Raw genomic sequence first — 16,593 nt, forward strand, 5'->3', positions numbered from 1 at the left:
GAGCATGCATTTCCCTGCTGGCCCCTCCTGGATGTGTGCCAGAATAATTTTCTCGAACAGCTTGCCCAGGATCGAGGTAAGACTGACTGGCCTATAGTTTCCTGGGTCCTCCTTCCTCCCCTTTTTGAAGATGGGAACCACGTTGGCCCTCTTCCAGTCCTCCGGCATAAGGGTATGTGACCATGTTCACCCAGTCAGGTGGGTGGAAAATTGGCTTATGGGATGTACCCAGAGGGTGGTGGTGGATGGGTCATTTTCAACCTGGAAAAATGTGGGCAGTGGAGTTCCCAAAGGTTTGGTCCTTGGACCAGTGCTGTTCAATATCTTCATCAGTAACTTGGAAGAGGGCGTGGAAAGCACTGTTTCCAAATTCACGGACGACACCAAATTATGGGGCAAAGTAAACGCATTGGAGATCAGGGAGCGGATTCGGGCAGATTTGGACAGATTGGGAAAGTGGGCAGAACAGAATAGGATACAGTTTAACACAGATAAGTGCAAAGTGCTGCACCTAGGGGGAGAGAATCACCAACACACCCTACAGGCTGGGAGGTGACTTCCTAAGCAGCACAGCAGCAGAAAGGGATCTCAGAGTCATAGTCGTCTCCAAAATGAACATGAGTCGTGACAAAATGAACATCAGTGTGACAAAGTGATAAGTAAAACCAACCGCACTCTTTCGTGCATTAGAAGGCGCATCACAAGCAGGTCCAGGGAGGTGATACTTTCCCTCTATGCGACATTGGTAAGATTGCAGCTGGAGTACTGCATCCAGTTCTGGGCACTGCACTTCAAGAGGGATGTGGATAACCTTGTGAGGATTCAGAGGAGGGCTACTTGTATGGTTAAGGGCCTGCAGGGAAGATCCTATGAGGAGAGGCTGAGGGCAAAAGAAGGCTGGAAGGGGATCTTGTGGCCGTCTACAAATTCATCGCGGGGGGGGGGGAGCAAGGAATGGGAAATACTCTGTTTACCAGGGTTCCCCTTGGGGTTACTAGGAACAACGGCCATAAACTGACAGAGAGCAGATTTAGATTAGACATTAGGAAAAATGTCTTTACAGTGAGGGTTGCCAAAATCTGGAATGTGCTTCCAAGGGAGGTGGTGCTCTCCCTTACCTTGGGGGTCTTGAAGAGGAAACTAGACAAGTACCTAGCTGGGGTCATCTGACCCCAGCTCTCTTTCCTGCCCAGGGCGGGGGGGTTGGACTCGATCTACTGAAGTCCTTTCCGACTCGAACACCTATGAAATCCATCTATGAAATCTGTGTTTACCATGTAGACACTTGAATGGCTTGTTATTGGGACAGTGGGACAGCACCTGTAGAAGCACAAATAGTGCAAGGTGACTGTTTGCGATTTTGCCCTGTGTCTGTACTTGTACTATAGTTGTTGGGCCTGTTGCACTTACCTGTGGGATCCTCAGAGAGAAGTTGGCTCAGCCCACTGAAACATTACATCTTCTGGGATATGTGAAAACCATCACAGCAGGAGCCAGGCTTTGATTATTCTCCACGTAACTACCATTTCCTAGATTTTGTCTTGATGTGGAAGCCAAGATGAATCTTCACCTGTTGCTCATAGCTCAGCAGCTCAGCATAAAAAGCTCTTTACTGGAGACTTTGAGAAGCTGCCATGTGACATCTGAGGCAGCTGCCATGGGGTGGTGGATCTATGCAATATGTATGAACTCCCAAAGACTGAGAGAAGTTGATCAAAATCCTGTTACATTCTAACCTTAGGAGCAGTTGCCTCCAGGCCAGGGGTGGGCAATTATTTGGGCCCACGGGCCACATAGGGAGTTGTGTTGAGGTGTGGCGGGTTTGGTCGGCATCCCCACATCCCCCCACCCCACCCTGTGCAACAACTCACCAAAACTCCCTATGTAGGATGGGTCTGTGGGCAGACTGGGAGCAGTGTTCAGGAGTGGGAGGCCAAGGTCATGGGATGGGGTCATGAGGTAGTGACAGCGCAAGGTTAAGGCCTAAGGCACAGCTGCAATCTGCTGCTCGCATGCCCCTCCTCTGGGTGCGAGTTCTGTGGGCAGAGGTGTGCAGGGAACAGATCGTGGCTCTGCCCCAGCCAAGCCCTGCACTGTCACAACCCCAAGATCCCAGGGTCTCCATAGAGACCAGCCAGGAGCCACATGGACAGGGCGTTCTGATCGTGTCCACCTGGCAGAGCACTCTGCCCGAGTAGCTCCCAGCTGGACGCCGCGGAGATCATGGGATCTTGGGGCAGTGACGATGCAGGGCTGAGGCACAGCCCTGGTTCAGCGGGCAGAGACATGCACTGAGCATATTGTGGCTCTGCCCTCGCCTTGTGGTGTTACTGCCCCAAGATCCCAGGGTTTCCCCAGCCCTGCCTGCCTACCCTGCTCCCTAACACTGCTCCTCACTGGCCCACAGCTCCATCTCGACTGTCTGGCCAAATGCCCTGCCTGTATGCGTCTTGCCCCTGGCGGTGGGTGCAGGGCGAACAGCCCCAGGTGCTTGGGCAGCAGGTCTGGGTCTGGCAGCAGTGACAGCCGGAAGGAGCTTTCACCACTGCCAGGGCTGCTAGAAAATTGAGTCTGGACAAGGCAGCACCAAGGGACCCATTGTGGGCCAGGCAGAATCGCTCTGCAGGCTGGATCTGGCCCACAAGCCCTTTTTTGCTTACCTCTGCTCCAGGCAGACTTAATTGGAGAACAGTGCACTTTTGACTGAAGGAACTACATTGAAGAAGACATTTTACATCCCAGTGTGTTAGTGTTTTGATTCAAGTTCTCCTGTTGAGAAGGCCCCCATATCAACCCCCAAGCCCCTCCCTCAGAAGGCTGTATTAAAGCATATGCTTATCTTCCTCTTCATCTTGGACATGGTAAAAACCACATAGCTTAGAAACAATCAAGATTGAGGTCTTTGACTGATTGTACTGGCACAAGGTCTTTGATCTCATGAATAAGTCTTTGTCAGATGCAACAGGTGCTACAAAATTAGGAATAGGTTAAATGTATTTTCCTCCTCCTTCCAGCACTTGTGGTCTGGAGGGCTGAATATCAAGCTTGTTGCGTATGCAGTGCTCCCAAGCTAAAAAACAGAGTTGATTTCCAGCTTCTTGAAAATAATTGAGTGAAAAGGGAATGGATGCCTTACACTTTGTAAGTGTTCTTCCCATACATTGAACAGGACCAGTTTTGGCATAACATTTCACACTGGCTCAATTATTTGCTTGTCTCGTTAGAAGGGAAGGGAGGCGATTGTAGTGGATGATCCTGCATGTATTTATTGTAATAGTGCCAAGCTTTCTGAGCGCCTAGGCATATCTACAGAAGCATTTATATCCAAATTGCAAGTCATTTTTCTGGATCCATTTTGTGCCATGAATCATTCAAGGACTTTTGGGACTTTGTGGATGTCATCGACTCCTTTCTGCCCACACTTTTCAGAAGCCACTGACTCACGTTGCCATTTGTTGAATGAGGCTTGATGCTCTGACCATCTTTATAAATCTTCCTCCAGCTTTTTCGATGGAGTGCCAAGCATATTGCAACAGTTCATTGCAAAGGGCATCAGTAAAAGTTCATTTTCCTTTATCAAAGGCTTACTTATCCCTGCTTTATAAAAGCCATGTAATCCTTGAAAAAGCCGATTGCGATCTTGGTTCAGAAAATGAAAGAATTGAAGAATCAAGCAAAAAGAATGGTAAACCAAGAGTATTAGATGCCCAAGACCAAACTGACTTGGGTAGTTAAAACAAATGGGAAAATATGGGATTCTGGAGCACAGGCATTGGTTAAAATGTGGATTATTACAATTTACATATTTGTGTTCAGTGACTTTTTATTCATATGAATGCAGAAAAAAAATGTTTTACGCTTCAAACTCATTGGAGATGGACAAGCATTACTATTCCCATTTTAATGGGGTAATTTTGAAACCAGGAGTTGGTGGGTGTGGCTTATCCAGTTTATTAGTTAGCATAGGTGTTGGCTCACAGCTCGCTACTCTATCCAGTAGATCAAGCTCATAGCCACTCACAGGGCCTTGTTACACCTTAGACTGTAAGTCATACAAATGTTGATCAGCATAGTGCTAGCTTGGAGTTTGCAGCAGTTGCACCTTCTACTCTAGAAACCTTCTTTGACTGTTCCGCCTCTGCACAGCTGTGACTTGCAACTAGAGCAGTGGTTCCCAACCTTTTTCATGCTGTGGACTGGCAAACTCACTCAAAGAATTTTGGTGGACCAGGTATAGAAACAATCTAATTTACATATTTAAATTTGTACCTGGGTGTGGGTTGGGGCACTGCAGCCTCAGGTACCAGGTGACCCTGCAAGGGGGGTGCTAAGCAGGTGGTGGCCTCGGGGGACCCAGCTGGGGCTGCCTAGGGAAAAAGGGGCTCCACTGCCTTCCCTAGGAGCAAGCAGCAGGGCTACCTCCCTGCCCTCTGCCCCGGGTATTTCCCTGCCGACATCCCCCTGCTCTCAGCTGCGCAGAGGCAGATTAAGGTGTCCTGGGGCCCTGGGCAAACACGAAATTACAGTGCCCCCATTGCACTGACCTGCAAGTGCCTGGCTGTGTCCGTGCAGCTGTGCGCACACACAGGGCTGGGCCAGGTCAGGCTGGGAGTGCTCCCCTGCGCCTCTGTGGGTGGGTGGTGGTGCCGGGAGGGGTGACTACAGGGGGCTAGGGTGAATTTTGGGGGGCTATGCTCCCCAAGACCCTCCCTGCAGAGGCACAGCCTGATGTGGCACTTCCAATCCTGCCCCCCCCGGCATGGCGCTTCATGGCACTGCCATCTGGCCCAGCCCGGCCCAGCCCCAGCTTGCCTTCCCAGCCCCATTGAGGGAGGGGTCCTGCTCCTGGCTGCAGGGAATGCAAAAGCTGGAATTTTAAATTTGGTGCCATTTTTGTCTCCCTGCTGTCCCAACGTGCAGCCAATTCAGGGGTTAAGAGCTCCAGAAGGCACCTAAAATTACTGTGTAACAAAGTCCTCATTCTGTCAATGCAACTCAAACTGGTACCTGCTCTTGAGCTGTGTTTATTCAGTGGTCTGTGAAAAGATCAGAGGCTGTTAAGGTGTCAAGCTTTTGCCATTACTTAAATTGTTATAGTAGTGCTATATGTTAACCAAGCGAGTCATGTGAAGAAAACACGTATCCAGATCATTGGAGTTCTCTGCAGAGCAGTGCTGGCTGGCAGCAGTGGTCCAATGGAAGAACACTTCTTTTATGAATGTTCTCTCCCTGTGTCAACTGTTGAAACCAGTCTCCTAAAAATTGCATGGCCTAATAAATCTATTTAAAGAAAGACTGATGATAATGATTTAACTCATTTTAAAGAGTGATCGCATAATGAATAGTTCAATCTCTTTTGTTGTTGTTCCACATAGATAGATAGATAGATAGATAGATCTATATATATAGCTATCTATCTAGAGATATAGATATATCTATATCTATATATAATACACACACACACTTTTTAAGTAAAACATGCAGCAAAATGTGTGCACACATGCATTTCTGCAACAGTATTTCCATTAAGCACAAGGTCTGAGAGCAAGTGATAAGTTATGGTAAAGAGGATATTAAATTAGCAAATGCTGCAGTGAGGCTGATCTACTGTGCATTGAATTTCATTTTCCACTCTACAAGATATGGATATTGTATCATATTTTAAATCTTCTTACGTTTAGAAATGCAGTTGTTCATCTCACAAATATTAGCTTGGAAAGATTAAAAAATGTTCAAGCCCAGTGATAAGAATCATTCTGAAATGGATTGTAGTTTCCCTGGCGAATGTGGAGCACATTCCTTTTGAAATGTTTTTAATTAAATATTACAAGCCTTTAATTGTTGTGAGGTCTCTGAAGGAAATATGAAGATCAGGTGTTTATTCTTCAAGCTTTTGTTCTTTATCAGTATAAACATTATCACAAGCTCGTTTCCTTTGACAGAAATCACAAAAGCAGGTAAGTGTTGAAATGTGTGCCTGACAATAGCTTTTGCTTGATGTTTGGAGAGCAATTATTGTTTTGCTAGTTAGGACTTAGGGGTAAGTGGCACGCTATCTATCAAGTAATTAGTAATTTTACAATTAAATTTATGACATCCTTGCCACCCGGTTTTTTCTTCCTTCCTTAAATTTCAAGGTACTGAAAAACTCACATAGTTATGTAAAAATTAATAAAATCCCTGTCAGTGCAGAGTTCATACTTATGAATATGGCATATCATAGGAAAGTGGGACTGGAAAGGACTAAAGAAGGTCATCTCGTCTGACCCCTGCTCGGGGGGGAAGTGGTTGATGCCCAAAACGTGGCTAGGGATTTGAGCAAGGTGCTGGAACAATATGGTCAAATTCTTTTCCCTTCTCTGTCTAATTTGCCATGTAATACAATAGGCTAATCACAATTAGCATAGCACTTATGGTGAATATCATTATTCCATTTTGAAAGTAGGGAATGGGGTTTAGGCAGATTTCAGTAATTTGTTGAAGTTTGCCAGCTGAGTTAGCATCAGCACTAGGACTAGAATCCAGGTCCTAGGTCCTGATTGCCAGGCCTGATTATAACTGAGGGAGTATTGAGTTGTGGTAATTTATATCAATTAGTTTTTCTGAACATTAGTCTCCTAAACTGTCAACTGGGATTTGCTTACCTGTTGTTGTGAAGAGAAGAAATGCTCTATATTCCAGTTTTTATGTACAATAAATATATTTTTCTCTAATGTATATAGACAAACAAAATCCAGATACAGTCTATGGCTACCAGGAGAGTCACTCCAGCCTCATTTCAGTAACATAACGTGGGGTGGGCAAGCACCAATGGTGGCCCTCCTGGGGAGTCTATGTTGTGTCAGCAATAGCAGCTCCATGTTGCTGCTGTTGCAGCAGCACCTAGGTGCAGGGATACTGCACTGCTGGTGCAGCAACAACTTGGGTGGGCAGACCATGTCACAGCAGCAGTGGCCAGGGACTTTGAGTCCCAGGAGCAGATAAGTTTCCCTCCCTCCCTCTTCCCCCACCTTCTGGCACTCGGCAGTGCTCCTCCCCAGCAGCCCAGGGTACTATCACTGCTAGTTATGACTACCTGGTTTGGTGGTATAGGCATATAGCATTTAGTTCTTAGAGATCTGGTTTTAATCCAGAGTCTGGCAGTGATTTGTTGTAGGTATGTGAATGGGTCACTTAACTTTTGTGAATGTCATTTGTAAAATTGTATCTGATTAAAAGGCTGTTTGTAAAGTGCAGTGGAATAAGGCCTCTTGATGGCTGAGGTTGATAGTAGAAGCCTGGAACCTTTTGGCTTCCAAACTGTAATTTTAATGTAGTAAACTGATGGTTTATGACTAGTGGCTACTAGGGGTGTGTGAAGCAGGCCCTATTTGATTCGGATTCGAATTTGGCCCGAATCAGGGGCAATGATTCGATTAATTGATTCGGATCGCTGTCCCTGATTTGATTCGACTGAATCCGAATCTGAAGATTCGATGCTGATTTGGAGAATCAGCGGTTTGGACATAGACACAGCTTTAAGTGTTTTTTCTTGTGAATGCTGCAATTTTGGGGTGCCTGGAGTGTCCCACAGGAGTGCGGGGGGCCCCACCAAGTGCTTGGCGACAAACCTGGAAGTGGACCAGAAGTACTTCCTGCCCTGCGCCCCTCTGGCTTGGCAATTGGCTGCAGGGGGACCCCGGGTGCCCCCCCAGACCCAGGAGGCACCTGTTGCTGAGCCAGGGATGGCACGGGGGGGGGGCCCTGCCATCTTCCCCTATGGTCCGGAAAGGGGCCTGGCCTGACACTTCTGTGGGACACTCCATCTGCCCCAGCATCACAGCACTCATGAGCCACCTGCTACCTAGAGGTATGTAGAAAAAACATTTAAAGCTGTGTCTATGTCTGAATCTCCAAATCTTTCCGAATCAATTTAGAGGGTTCCAGTTCGATTCGGAGAGATTAAATGGTCCTCTGATTCGATTCAGATTTGGAGATTTGGCCACCAAATCGGGCCAAATCTCCACCGAATTGAATGAGGGACTGAAGCTTCACACAGCGCTAGCGGCTACTGCTCTCCCATCCATCTCATTCAGCTCTTTTAAATTCAGAAGTCAGTTTGTAAGAAAAGCAACTTTCTTTTTAAACAATCATCATGATCTGAGGAAGTATTGATACAGTCGGTTGTTTTGACTGAATTGTATCAATTTCAATAAAGTTGAAAGTAACTTGTTAAAAAACAAATAACTTCTGCAATAAATATTTTGCCCAATTCTAGATTTTTTTACAGAGGAGACAGACAGAGGGACCTTGGAGCAGGAAGAGAATGAGAGAGGTGTGTGGCCTCCCCACTGTGAAAGTGCTTTGAAGCCAGAGAGTAGTGGAATACAGGACTTGAAAGATCCAGCAGAGACATGGGGACAGAGAGAGTTGGAGCAGGCTGCAAATAGAGGGAGAGACTAGCTGAAAAACATACCTGTGAGAATTCCAAACCAGGATGGATTTCTTCAGTGTGAGGCTGAATATTCAAGACTGCAGGGTTTCTCTCTAATTGAAATCTCTTCAGTCAGAACATCATACTCCATTATTCCTACATCTGTTATTGAGATCTTCCTCAAGTTATTGGTGCACTATATTAGAAGTGATGCTTTTTATGCATGTGGATACCACAGTCTTAAATTCCTTTTAAATAACCTAGATGAATACATTCAAGAATTTTTCAGCACCTCAAAGAATCTCTTTTTTCTCCCTTTGGTTTGCTAGATATTTTTTTGGAATGGTCCTTTTCAGATTAGCAATATGGAGCCTGCCTACCATTTACCTCCTATTACACAGTGACACAAAAATAGGAGAGAAACTTAAAAACACTTTATGATCAGTTTACACTTTTAACTGTAAGCCCTATTCTCTTCCATTACCACCCATGCTAATGCATATGGTCTCTTTGATATTGTTCTTCAAAATGCAGGCTCAATTTTCCTCAAGGAAGTGAAAGACAGCTCCCGTTGACTTTGTTAGGTGTCATGTCAAGCCCAGAGTCTTGACTTAAAAGGACTTGGCTGCTTCTTTATCTGTAACAGAAGAGCTGGACTTTTTTGGTCACTGGGGTAAATTGGCAGGCAGAGAATTGGAGGAGATGGTTGTCAAAAGAAATTTCAAAAGCACGTGGTGTACTGCATTCCACCATTAATACTGTCCCCACAAATGGCATTTATTTGGTGTCTGTCTGGTGGCTCATTCTGTGTGTTCGTTGCTTTCAACAATGTTGCCTGCCTTCCCCCCACCTTGTTCCTTTGGCCCCCTTGTCTGGTGCAAACAAGCTAATGTCTTGGTTCCTTTAAAAACCTATTGCATAAAAAGTACTTTTCTGTACTTAATCAGCTTAGCCCACTTACTACTTCAAGCACAAATGAGCTAAAGAAGTATTTGACAGCAGCTAATGTTTACCCTGAAATAGCATGTTCTCCAGTGTCCTTCATTACCTTTGGCATTGCACTGCTCTGGTCAAAGTAAGTGTACATCACAAGATGTACCAGTAAACTTGGATCTTTTAAACCTAGCTTCATGCCCCACCCTGATCCACTTAAGATGTGAAAATCTAATTTTTATTTTTTTTAACCTGTTTGTTTCAACCATTTTGTCTTATGTTTAAATCACTCTGCTGCTTGTATTGGCTTTCAAGGTCTCACAACATGTAGCACGTGCCTATATGTCTCATATTATCTATCTCCTTTAGTGCCCCACTCCCTTTGTCTCCCAGTTCCATCAGCAGAGGCCAGCATTGATTTCCTTCCCCTTGTACTTTTACTGGTATCCATGCTATCTTTCATACTGCTCATTGTGTTTAGTCCACCCTTTAGCTGTAAATCTCTGTAAATCCACCCCCAAACTACCCACAAATAGCTCCTAAAATCTTATTCTGCTGACCTGCTTAGAAGTAAGGGTAAGAGAAAGATAAGAACATTCATTTTCTATAAAAAGGAAGTGTGTGTGTGCCTTGCTGCATTACTGTGGAGTCTTTCTCAAATCCTTATCCTTTCTAGCCACTTCTGCAACTCTTTTTAGTTCTTTATGACAATCCTTTGTGTTCCAACAGAAGTAGATTGGACTATGTTTTGTATGACATCTAGGACATTTTGGGACACTCTGATGTACTACAGGTAGATTGCGTAAGAAGATATGGGAGCAAACTGAGTGGTAGCAACCTGGACTGTGGGTCACTTTATCCAGTGTTACAGTGCATGGTTTAGAGGGAGCTGTCTGACGTCTGTAGCTGAAATAACGTTTTATTGTAAGGCACCTTTCCTAAACCCTGAACCAGTTGGTCTGTAATAGTGGGAAGTGTTATATATCTGCTAAAGGGAAGAATACAAGTTCCAGTGTACTACATAAGTATTACCAGCACCCTCTCCTTCATATTTTATCTTCTCTTTAGCTAGGCTTGATGCTACTTTCATTAATCATACTTCTGTATGTGTAAGGTTGGGCTGCTTGCCTGTCAACACTTTTTGACTGGAGGTCCAGGGAAGGAGACTTGAATTACTGAATTAAGAAAAACCCAAGAAGCTATATCCAAACGTTGCCATTACAACTAGTCCCATCATTTCTTTGTCTTGTTATTCACTCACTTTGCTTTATATCCAGTAGGTGGTAGTAGTGTGGCTTAAATTAGATCCGTCTTGCCTGAACAAACCCTGTTATTTTTTTTTTTTTTATAAGCCAGTAAGTGGAAGAGAATGTCATGGGAGAGTGAAAGACATCATGAGAGAGAGAGAATGTGGAGAGAACAGAATATATAGATAGAAAGGAACAAGAGGTAGACAGCAAAATGCTTAACGAGCTGGAAGGATTGGTGTGCAAGTACAAACGCTGTTTAGCTGACCTTGCATCAGTTATTCAGACGCTGTAATTCAATAAAGTTGTTAGTCCTCAAGTTAAATTGATCTGATCTACTGGATGAAAAATACAAGATTGATGCTGCATCATGCCATGTAGGCTCACTTCGCGTGGGTATAAAATGTATATTTAAAAACTCATATGAAAATAAATGATTGACCTACATACAAGCTACCTTTCAAAATCCATTTTTCCTTCTGTTTATGTTGGCTGTGATTTAGAGAATCACTTAGGTATGTGCTTAAAGCTAAGTACTGGAGTAGTTATATTTACTTCAGTGGTCTCTTTACATCCTTTAAATTAAGTAGATATGTCAGTGCTTTGCTGGATGGGGCCATTATTATAACAACAAAGAATTCAAAGAAATCAGGCCAAATTTTAGAAAAGCCATTTTCTAGCTTTTACTTTAGAAATAGGTTACTTGGAGTAGTAGAATAATCAGGAATGGATACCTTTTGACTTCTATTTTTTACATTTCTGTAAATGGAGCCAAGCTCATCTTATCATTTCTTAAAAAGAATGCAGTAAAAATATTTTCTTCTGAGTAAAGAGCATGTGTGCCAACTTTGAGCATGAAATACAGTTTTATCCTTTTATCTATGTGACAGTTAGCTGCAAAAGGAGATGGAGAATCTACAGTTATGTGGCCTTTTTGCTGTTTTATGTTGGAGATCTGAATAGAGGCTTCTTTTATGCCTGCTAAGTACATACAATTCAATGAAACAAAAAAACAAAATAAATGATGGCTTTTTTAAAAGTCAGCTGCTATCTTAAATCCAACATTCAGTTCCCTGTTTTAAATCTCGCTTTCCCTGAAAGATTCAGTAGCCATCTGCAGAACAAGTAGATTTATGATAGCACATGTAACAAAGAGGGAAGAAACAAGATTTATTTTGGTCGGACTGTAGAATTTGTTTTATAAATGTTTTAATACAATCATTTGACAAATGACTTGGAGAAAAGGTTTTATTAATGATAGAATTCGTATTTAAATATACTCTCAAAGGGTGTGAAGTTGAATTGCAGATTGCAGATATTGCTGGGAGAAGCAGGGGAAAATCAGTATGATATACGAGGCACAAAATAAGACCATTCTATTTTTGTTGCAGAAGGGGAACCTCATATCTGTATAAAATCATGAGTCAAAGCAAGCCCAATTTTCCCTCTCTTTTTTTGTAGGTAAATCTTCACAATAATTTATTAAGCTACAGACTTACCACTAAATTGCACTACTTGGCATCTGAATAAGAGTACAAAGGTTAAGATGTAGCAAACTGTGCTGCATAATAAATGTCTATGCACTTTTATATGCTCAATTTTACCTTATAGCTGGTGATTATTTACACTCCTTTGTATTAGCTGAACTAAAGTTTGTATTATCCTATTAATAAAAACAGGTATAAGGAAGCTACATCTATGTCTTTTGGATTAATTGTATGTTTTTGAGATAGAAACATTACTTGGATCTTTGTAGTTTTTGATCCCATGCAAATACAGTGTCTGGCTAAGTATGTATGTGCTATCTTTAGAAATAGGTTGATCAAAATAGGGCATACTTTAAGATTTTTTTAATGCAGTTGTTTTGTTTCTATTAAAAAGGAAAACTTTATGACCTAGGAAATTGCATGCAGAAAAGTAAGTTAAGGCCACACAGCTTAGGAGACACATTAGTGTACAATAGTCTGAGACAGAAATGTTAAGACTTAAAGTGCAGCCTTTACTGTTCCCTTTTAGGGAAGTACAATATTGATACATGTATTTGATTATGAGATCATGTACTGATTTGCAAATAATGCACGATATTCGAAAGGTATCACTATTTTAGATACTATGTTATACCAAGCGTGCTCAACTTCCAGCAAATATGGCCTGCAGAGCCATTGTATCTGGCCTGAAGGGCTCCATATGGGTAAGGAAATTTGTCTGTGGGTTTTGGTGGCAATTAGTATGGCCACCCTCCCCTCTGCCAAATTTCCAAACCCTGTGTGCTGGGTTGGAGCCAGGCTGCAGGCTCCCCCCCCCGACTCCTCCCTTTCCTTCTACAGGTGGATCGGGTCTGGGCCACACACCCTCCCCTCCCGTCTTCCCCACTGGCCCTGGGCGCCAGATCAGGAACACTGGCTAGATTTGGCCTGCAGACCTGTCAGGCACTGCCCATCAGGCTTAGCGGGCAAAAAGGTTGAGCACCACTGTGGTATACTATATTTTTTTCCCCTTCTGTACTTATTCAGTCATTCTTATTTTTCTATTTTGTTTTTTGTGGACTTGATTCAACTTTGACATAACTCTATTTTTAAGGAATGTGAAATAACATATTATGGTATGTGTGCATAGATACTGTATATAGTGTATATGTATAGATATATATCTGTAGTTGTAAGCAAAGTTATGCTAAAATTCTAAGTTTCTGGTGAAACAAATGTCTTTTGTTAGAAGAATTGGGTAGAACTTTGAACTTTGGAACACTGTATGACTAACATGATTGCAGATGAAAACCTGATATTCTATTTGTATCTCCTTTGCTGTAGACCAAAATGGAAAATGACGTCCATTTTTCTTCTAGGTGCCCATTAGTTGCTAAGCACTGAGTACATTTTTTAGCATACAATCCATAGTAATTACAGTTGCTATGTTGTCTGTTTTTTTGTTTTTTCTTTCGAAACCCATAATGTGTGGATTTTAACCCCAGTAAATATCTCTTTGGCTGAAGCTTACAGAACCAGGCACCAGACTGTGTTACTAAGCAATGAAATGTCACAGCTTACCCCTGGGCCCTGAGTGATGACATCTCACGCAGCAGGTTGTCTTACTAAACATCTGAAGATATGACAGCAGGGAACTCCATTTCTGGATTTCAAAACAAAATTAAAATTGACAATTGTTAAGCATACTTCCATTTTCTTCTATGTGAACCTTCATCCTTAATAGAATAAATGCTATTAAAAAGGGTGGAAAAGTACATTTGGGGATCTATATTGGTAGGTGGTAAATCCACATGCATGTATGCACAGTCTCATACACACGTATTTTGTACAAGGCAAACATATTTATAATTTATACATTTATCATAATCGGTGTGAAAACAGCAGCCAGGTATGGCCAAGACTTAAGTTTACTCTGCATTCCTTTCTTTGATCTTTGTAGGAAACGTTAACATTTCAATGCTATTGGTATCCAGGCTCTGAGAACAAAAGGAACATTTTGCAGGAATTATGTTGCAATAAATTTGGGTGCTTTGCAATTGAGAAATATGACTAGGTGAATAGTTTATTTTTCCATGATTAGGTCATGTCTCATTAATAGGATTGCTTCTGTAATCATAACATTTTCAGTACTGGGCAAAATGTAGTACCGACACTTTTTTTTTTAGAGAAGTGCAGGGTATTGGAAATATTATCAGTCTAAAGTGGCTACTGTAGACTTTAGTTGCATGAAAAACTGTAATTTGCTTAGGTCAGAAAATGGTCAGTTGTCAAAGATTTTGAATAACTGGATATTATTTTTATGCAGTTACATTTATATGCAGCAATGTAGCCACATAAAACTATTTATGAAGACTGAGCAAATTGGTGTATTTGGTAAAAACTACAGCTAGGGATGCATGCATATGGTTCTTATTGACTGGCTGTTCTATTTTCTGCATTTTTTGCATGTTTTTTGGCAGCACTCTTGGAACCACCTTTGAAGTCTTAGCTGAGTTTTCATATCTGTTGTTTTACAGGTAGAGGCATTAACCCATCAACCTAGAGCCACAACAGTACATGCAGTCCGAGATTCTGAACTGGCCAAGCTACCAGAAGGAGCTCTGACATCTATCAAACGCAAATTCCCCCAGGTAAGGAAACTGGCAGTAGTGTGTCTCCTGGCTGCTTCAAAGAGCCACAGCATAACTATTTCCCTTCAAAACAGTCTCATTCTGCTTGTAGATTTATTTTTTCAAATCTGTAGCTGTGAATTAGGGTGGGGTCTTTTTGGAGGAAAATGAGAATTTCCTGGGCCCATGGTTGGATTCTCAATTGTGATTCAAGATATTCAAGTTACACAGGTGGCTGGAACAGGAGAGTTGAATAATGTGTGGCATTTTGTCTTCCAAAGCTGTGGTAAGTAGAGTTGTTGCTGGTTGGAAGCTTAAATGTTTTCCAAATAAAATAGTTTGTTTGGGCACTTTGGAGTACTGCGTCCAGTTCTGGGCACCGCACTTCATTAAGGATGTGGAAAAACTTGAGAGGGTCCAGAAAAGTGCCACCTGTATGATCAGGGACTTGCAAGGCAAGCCATATGAGGAAAGGCTGAGGGACCTGGGCCTCTTTAGCCTAAAGAAGAGAAGGTTGAGAGGGGACTTGATAGTGGCTTATTGCTATATCAGAGGAGTGCATCAGGAGTTTGGGGAACAGCTGTTCACCAGGGCACCCCCAGGGAAGACCAGGACCAATGGATACAAACTCCTGGAAGGCTGCTTCAAGCTTAATACCAGAAAAAACTCCTTCACAGTCAGGGTGTCCAGACTGGAATACACTCCCTCCAGAGCTGGTGCAGTCACCTACCCTGGAGGTTTTCAAGAGGAGACTAGACAGTCACCTCACTGGGGTCACCTAACCTCAGTTGTCTTCCTGCCTAGAGCGGGGAGGCTGGACCCGATGATCTGCAAGGTCCCTTCCAGCCCCTTACAATCTATGGATCTAAGAACTTTTCCTATTATAGACCGGGACTCTGTGTTGTTGGGTGCTGGAAAAAGAGAGGGTCCTAAAGAGCTAAATGTAAGAGGCAGCTGATGAGCACAGAGATGCCAGACAAGTACAAAGCTGTTTGTTACAAAAAATGTAGCAAGTGTAGGATGGTAGCTAGTTTTACAGCTAATTGGTAGATAAGATAGGAAAGCCCATGTATTTTCTGTTAGATACTGTACGATTTAGTGGCTGTAGGCTAGATTTCAAGGTTGGGATTTTTGAAGGAGTTGGATATCTGCCTCCTTTGAAAACCTGAGCTTAAATTCAGACTTATGTCTGTGACCTCAAAGTTCTCCTTAGCTAGTCATTTTGTCTATGGCAGCCATCACTGATGAGGAAGGGAATAGGTGAAGTGCAGTCATTAACTTATTGATTAGGCTAGCCTGATGGTAAAGTGGAAATACAAAATTGGAATGTGCAAATTAGAAGCATTTAAGGCACAAATAAAGCAGTTTGCTTGTTTCATAGTATTTTTATCCTTAATCAGAGGTATGTTCTCTAGGCAGTCATAAAGGAGCTCAGCGTAAAGAAACAATAAGCAAGTGACAGGTGCATTAGCTACTTAAGGAGAAATAATCCATAAAGCAGTAACACCTACTTTGTGAATCACTAGTGAGATGTACCCAATGTAGAACTTCCATCTGTTAAGTATTTGCAAGTTATAGCTTCTCCTGCTAGAAAAGCAAATTACTGCGTACCCAAAAAATCAGCCATGGCATTGTGTTAACAAAAATATAACTTAGAATAAGATATGAATACTTTAAACTTTAGATTACTAGCTAAAATCCAGCTCATACAGGTAGTGACTAGATGTCACTGTCTTATATTGTAGTTGTTGGCCGGTATGATGCAGGATTTGGATTAAGAATAACTAGATATTATTTTTTATTCTGAGTATGTTGATGCTGGAGGGAAGAGGGTGTCACAACCCAGTGATTTTGGTGCCTCGGCATGATGGAATTTTCCCGCCACATGAGAGCCTCTTGCACAG

At 42.6% G+C, this 16,593-nt stretch overlaps 1 protein-coding gene across 4 annotated transcripts in view; it reads left to right on the forward strand.

Annotated features, from left to right (window-relative positions):
* PNPLA7 (patatin like phospholipase domain containing 7) overlaps positions 1-16,593 on the forward strand; it is a 269,446-nt gene that overhangs the window by 106,326 nt on the left and 146,527 nt on the right. For all 4 annotated transcript variants that reach the window (XM_014519499.2, XM_025203018.1, XM_014519500.2 and 1 more), the window contains one exon: positions 14,597-14,710. In XM_014519499.2, the coding sequence (XP_014374985.1) occupies positions 14,597-14,710 (114 nt within the window). The remainder of the gene's footprint in view (positions 1-14,596; positions 14,711-16,593) is intronic.

Source organism: Alligator sinensis, unplaced genomic scaffold (genome assembly GCF_000455745.1).
Source record: "Alligator sinensis unplaced genomic scaffold, ASM45574v1 scaffold235_1, whole genome shotgun sequence".
In the NCBI taxonomy this organism is placed as follows: Eukaryota; Metazoa; Chordata; order Crocodylia; family Alligatoridae; genus Alligator; species Alligator sinensis.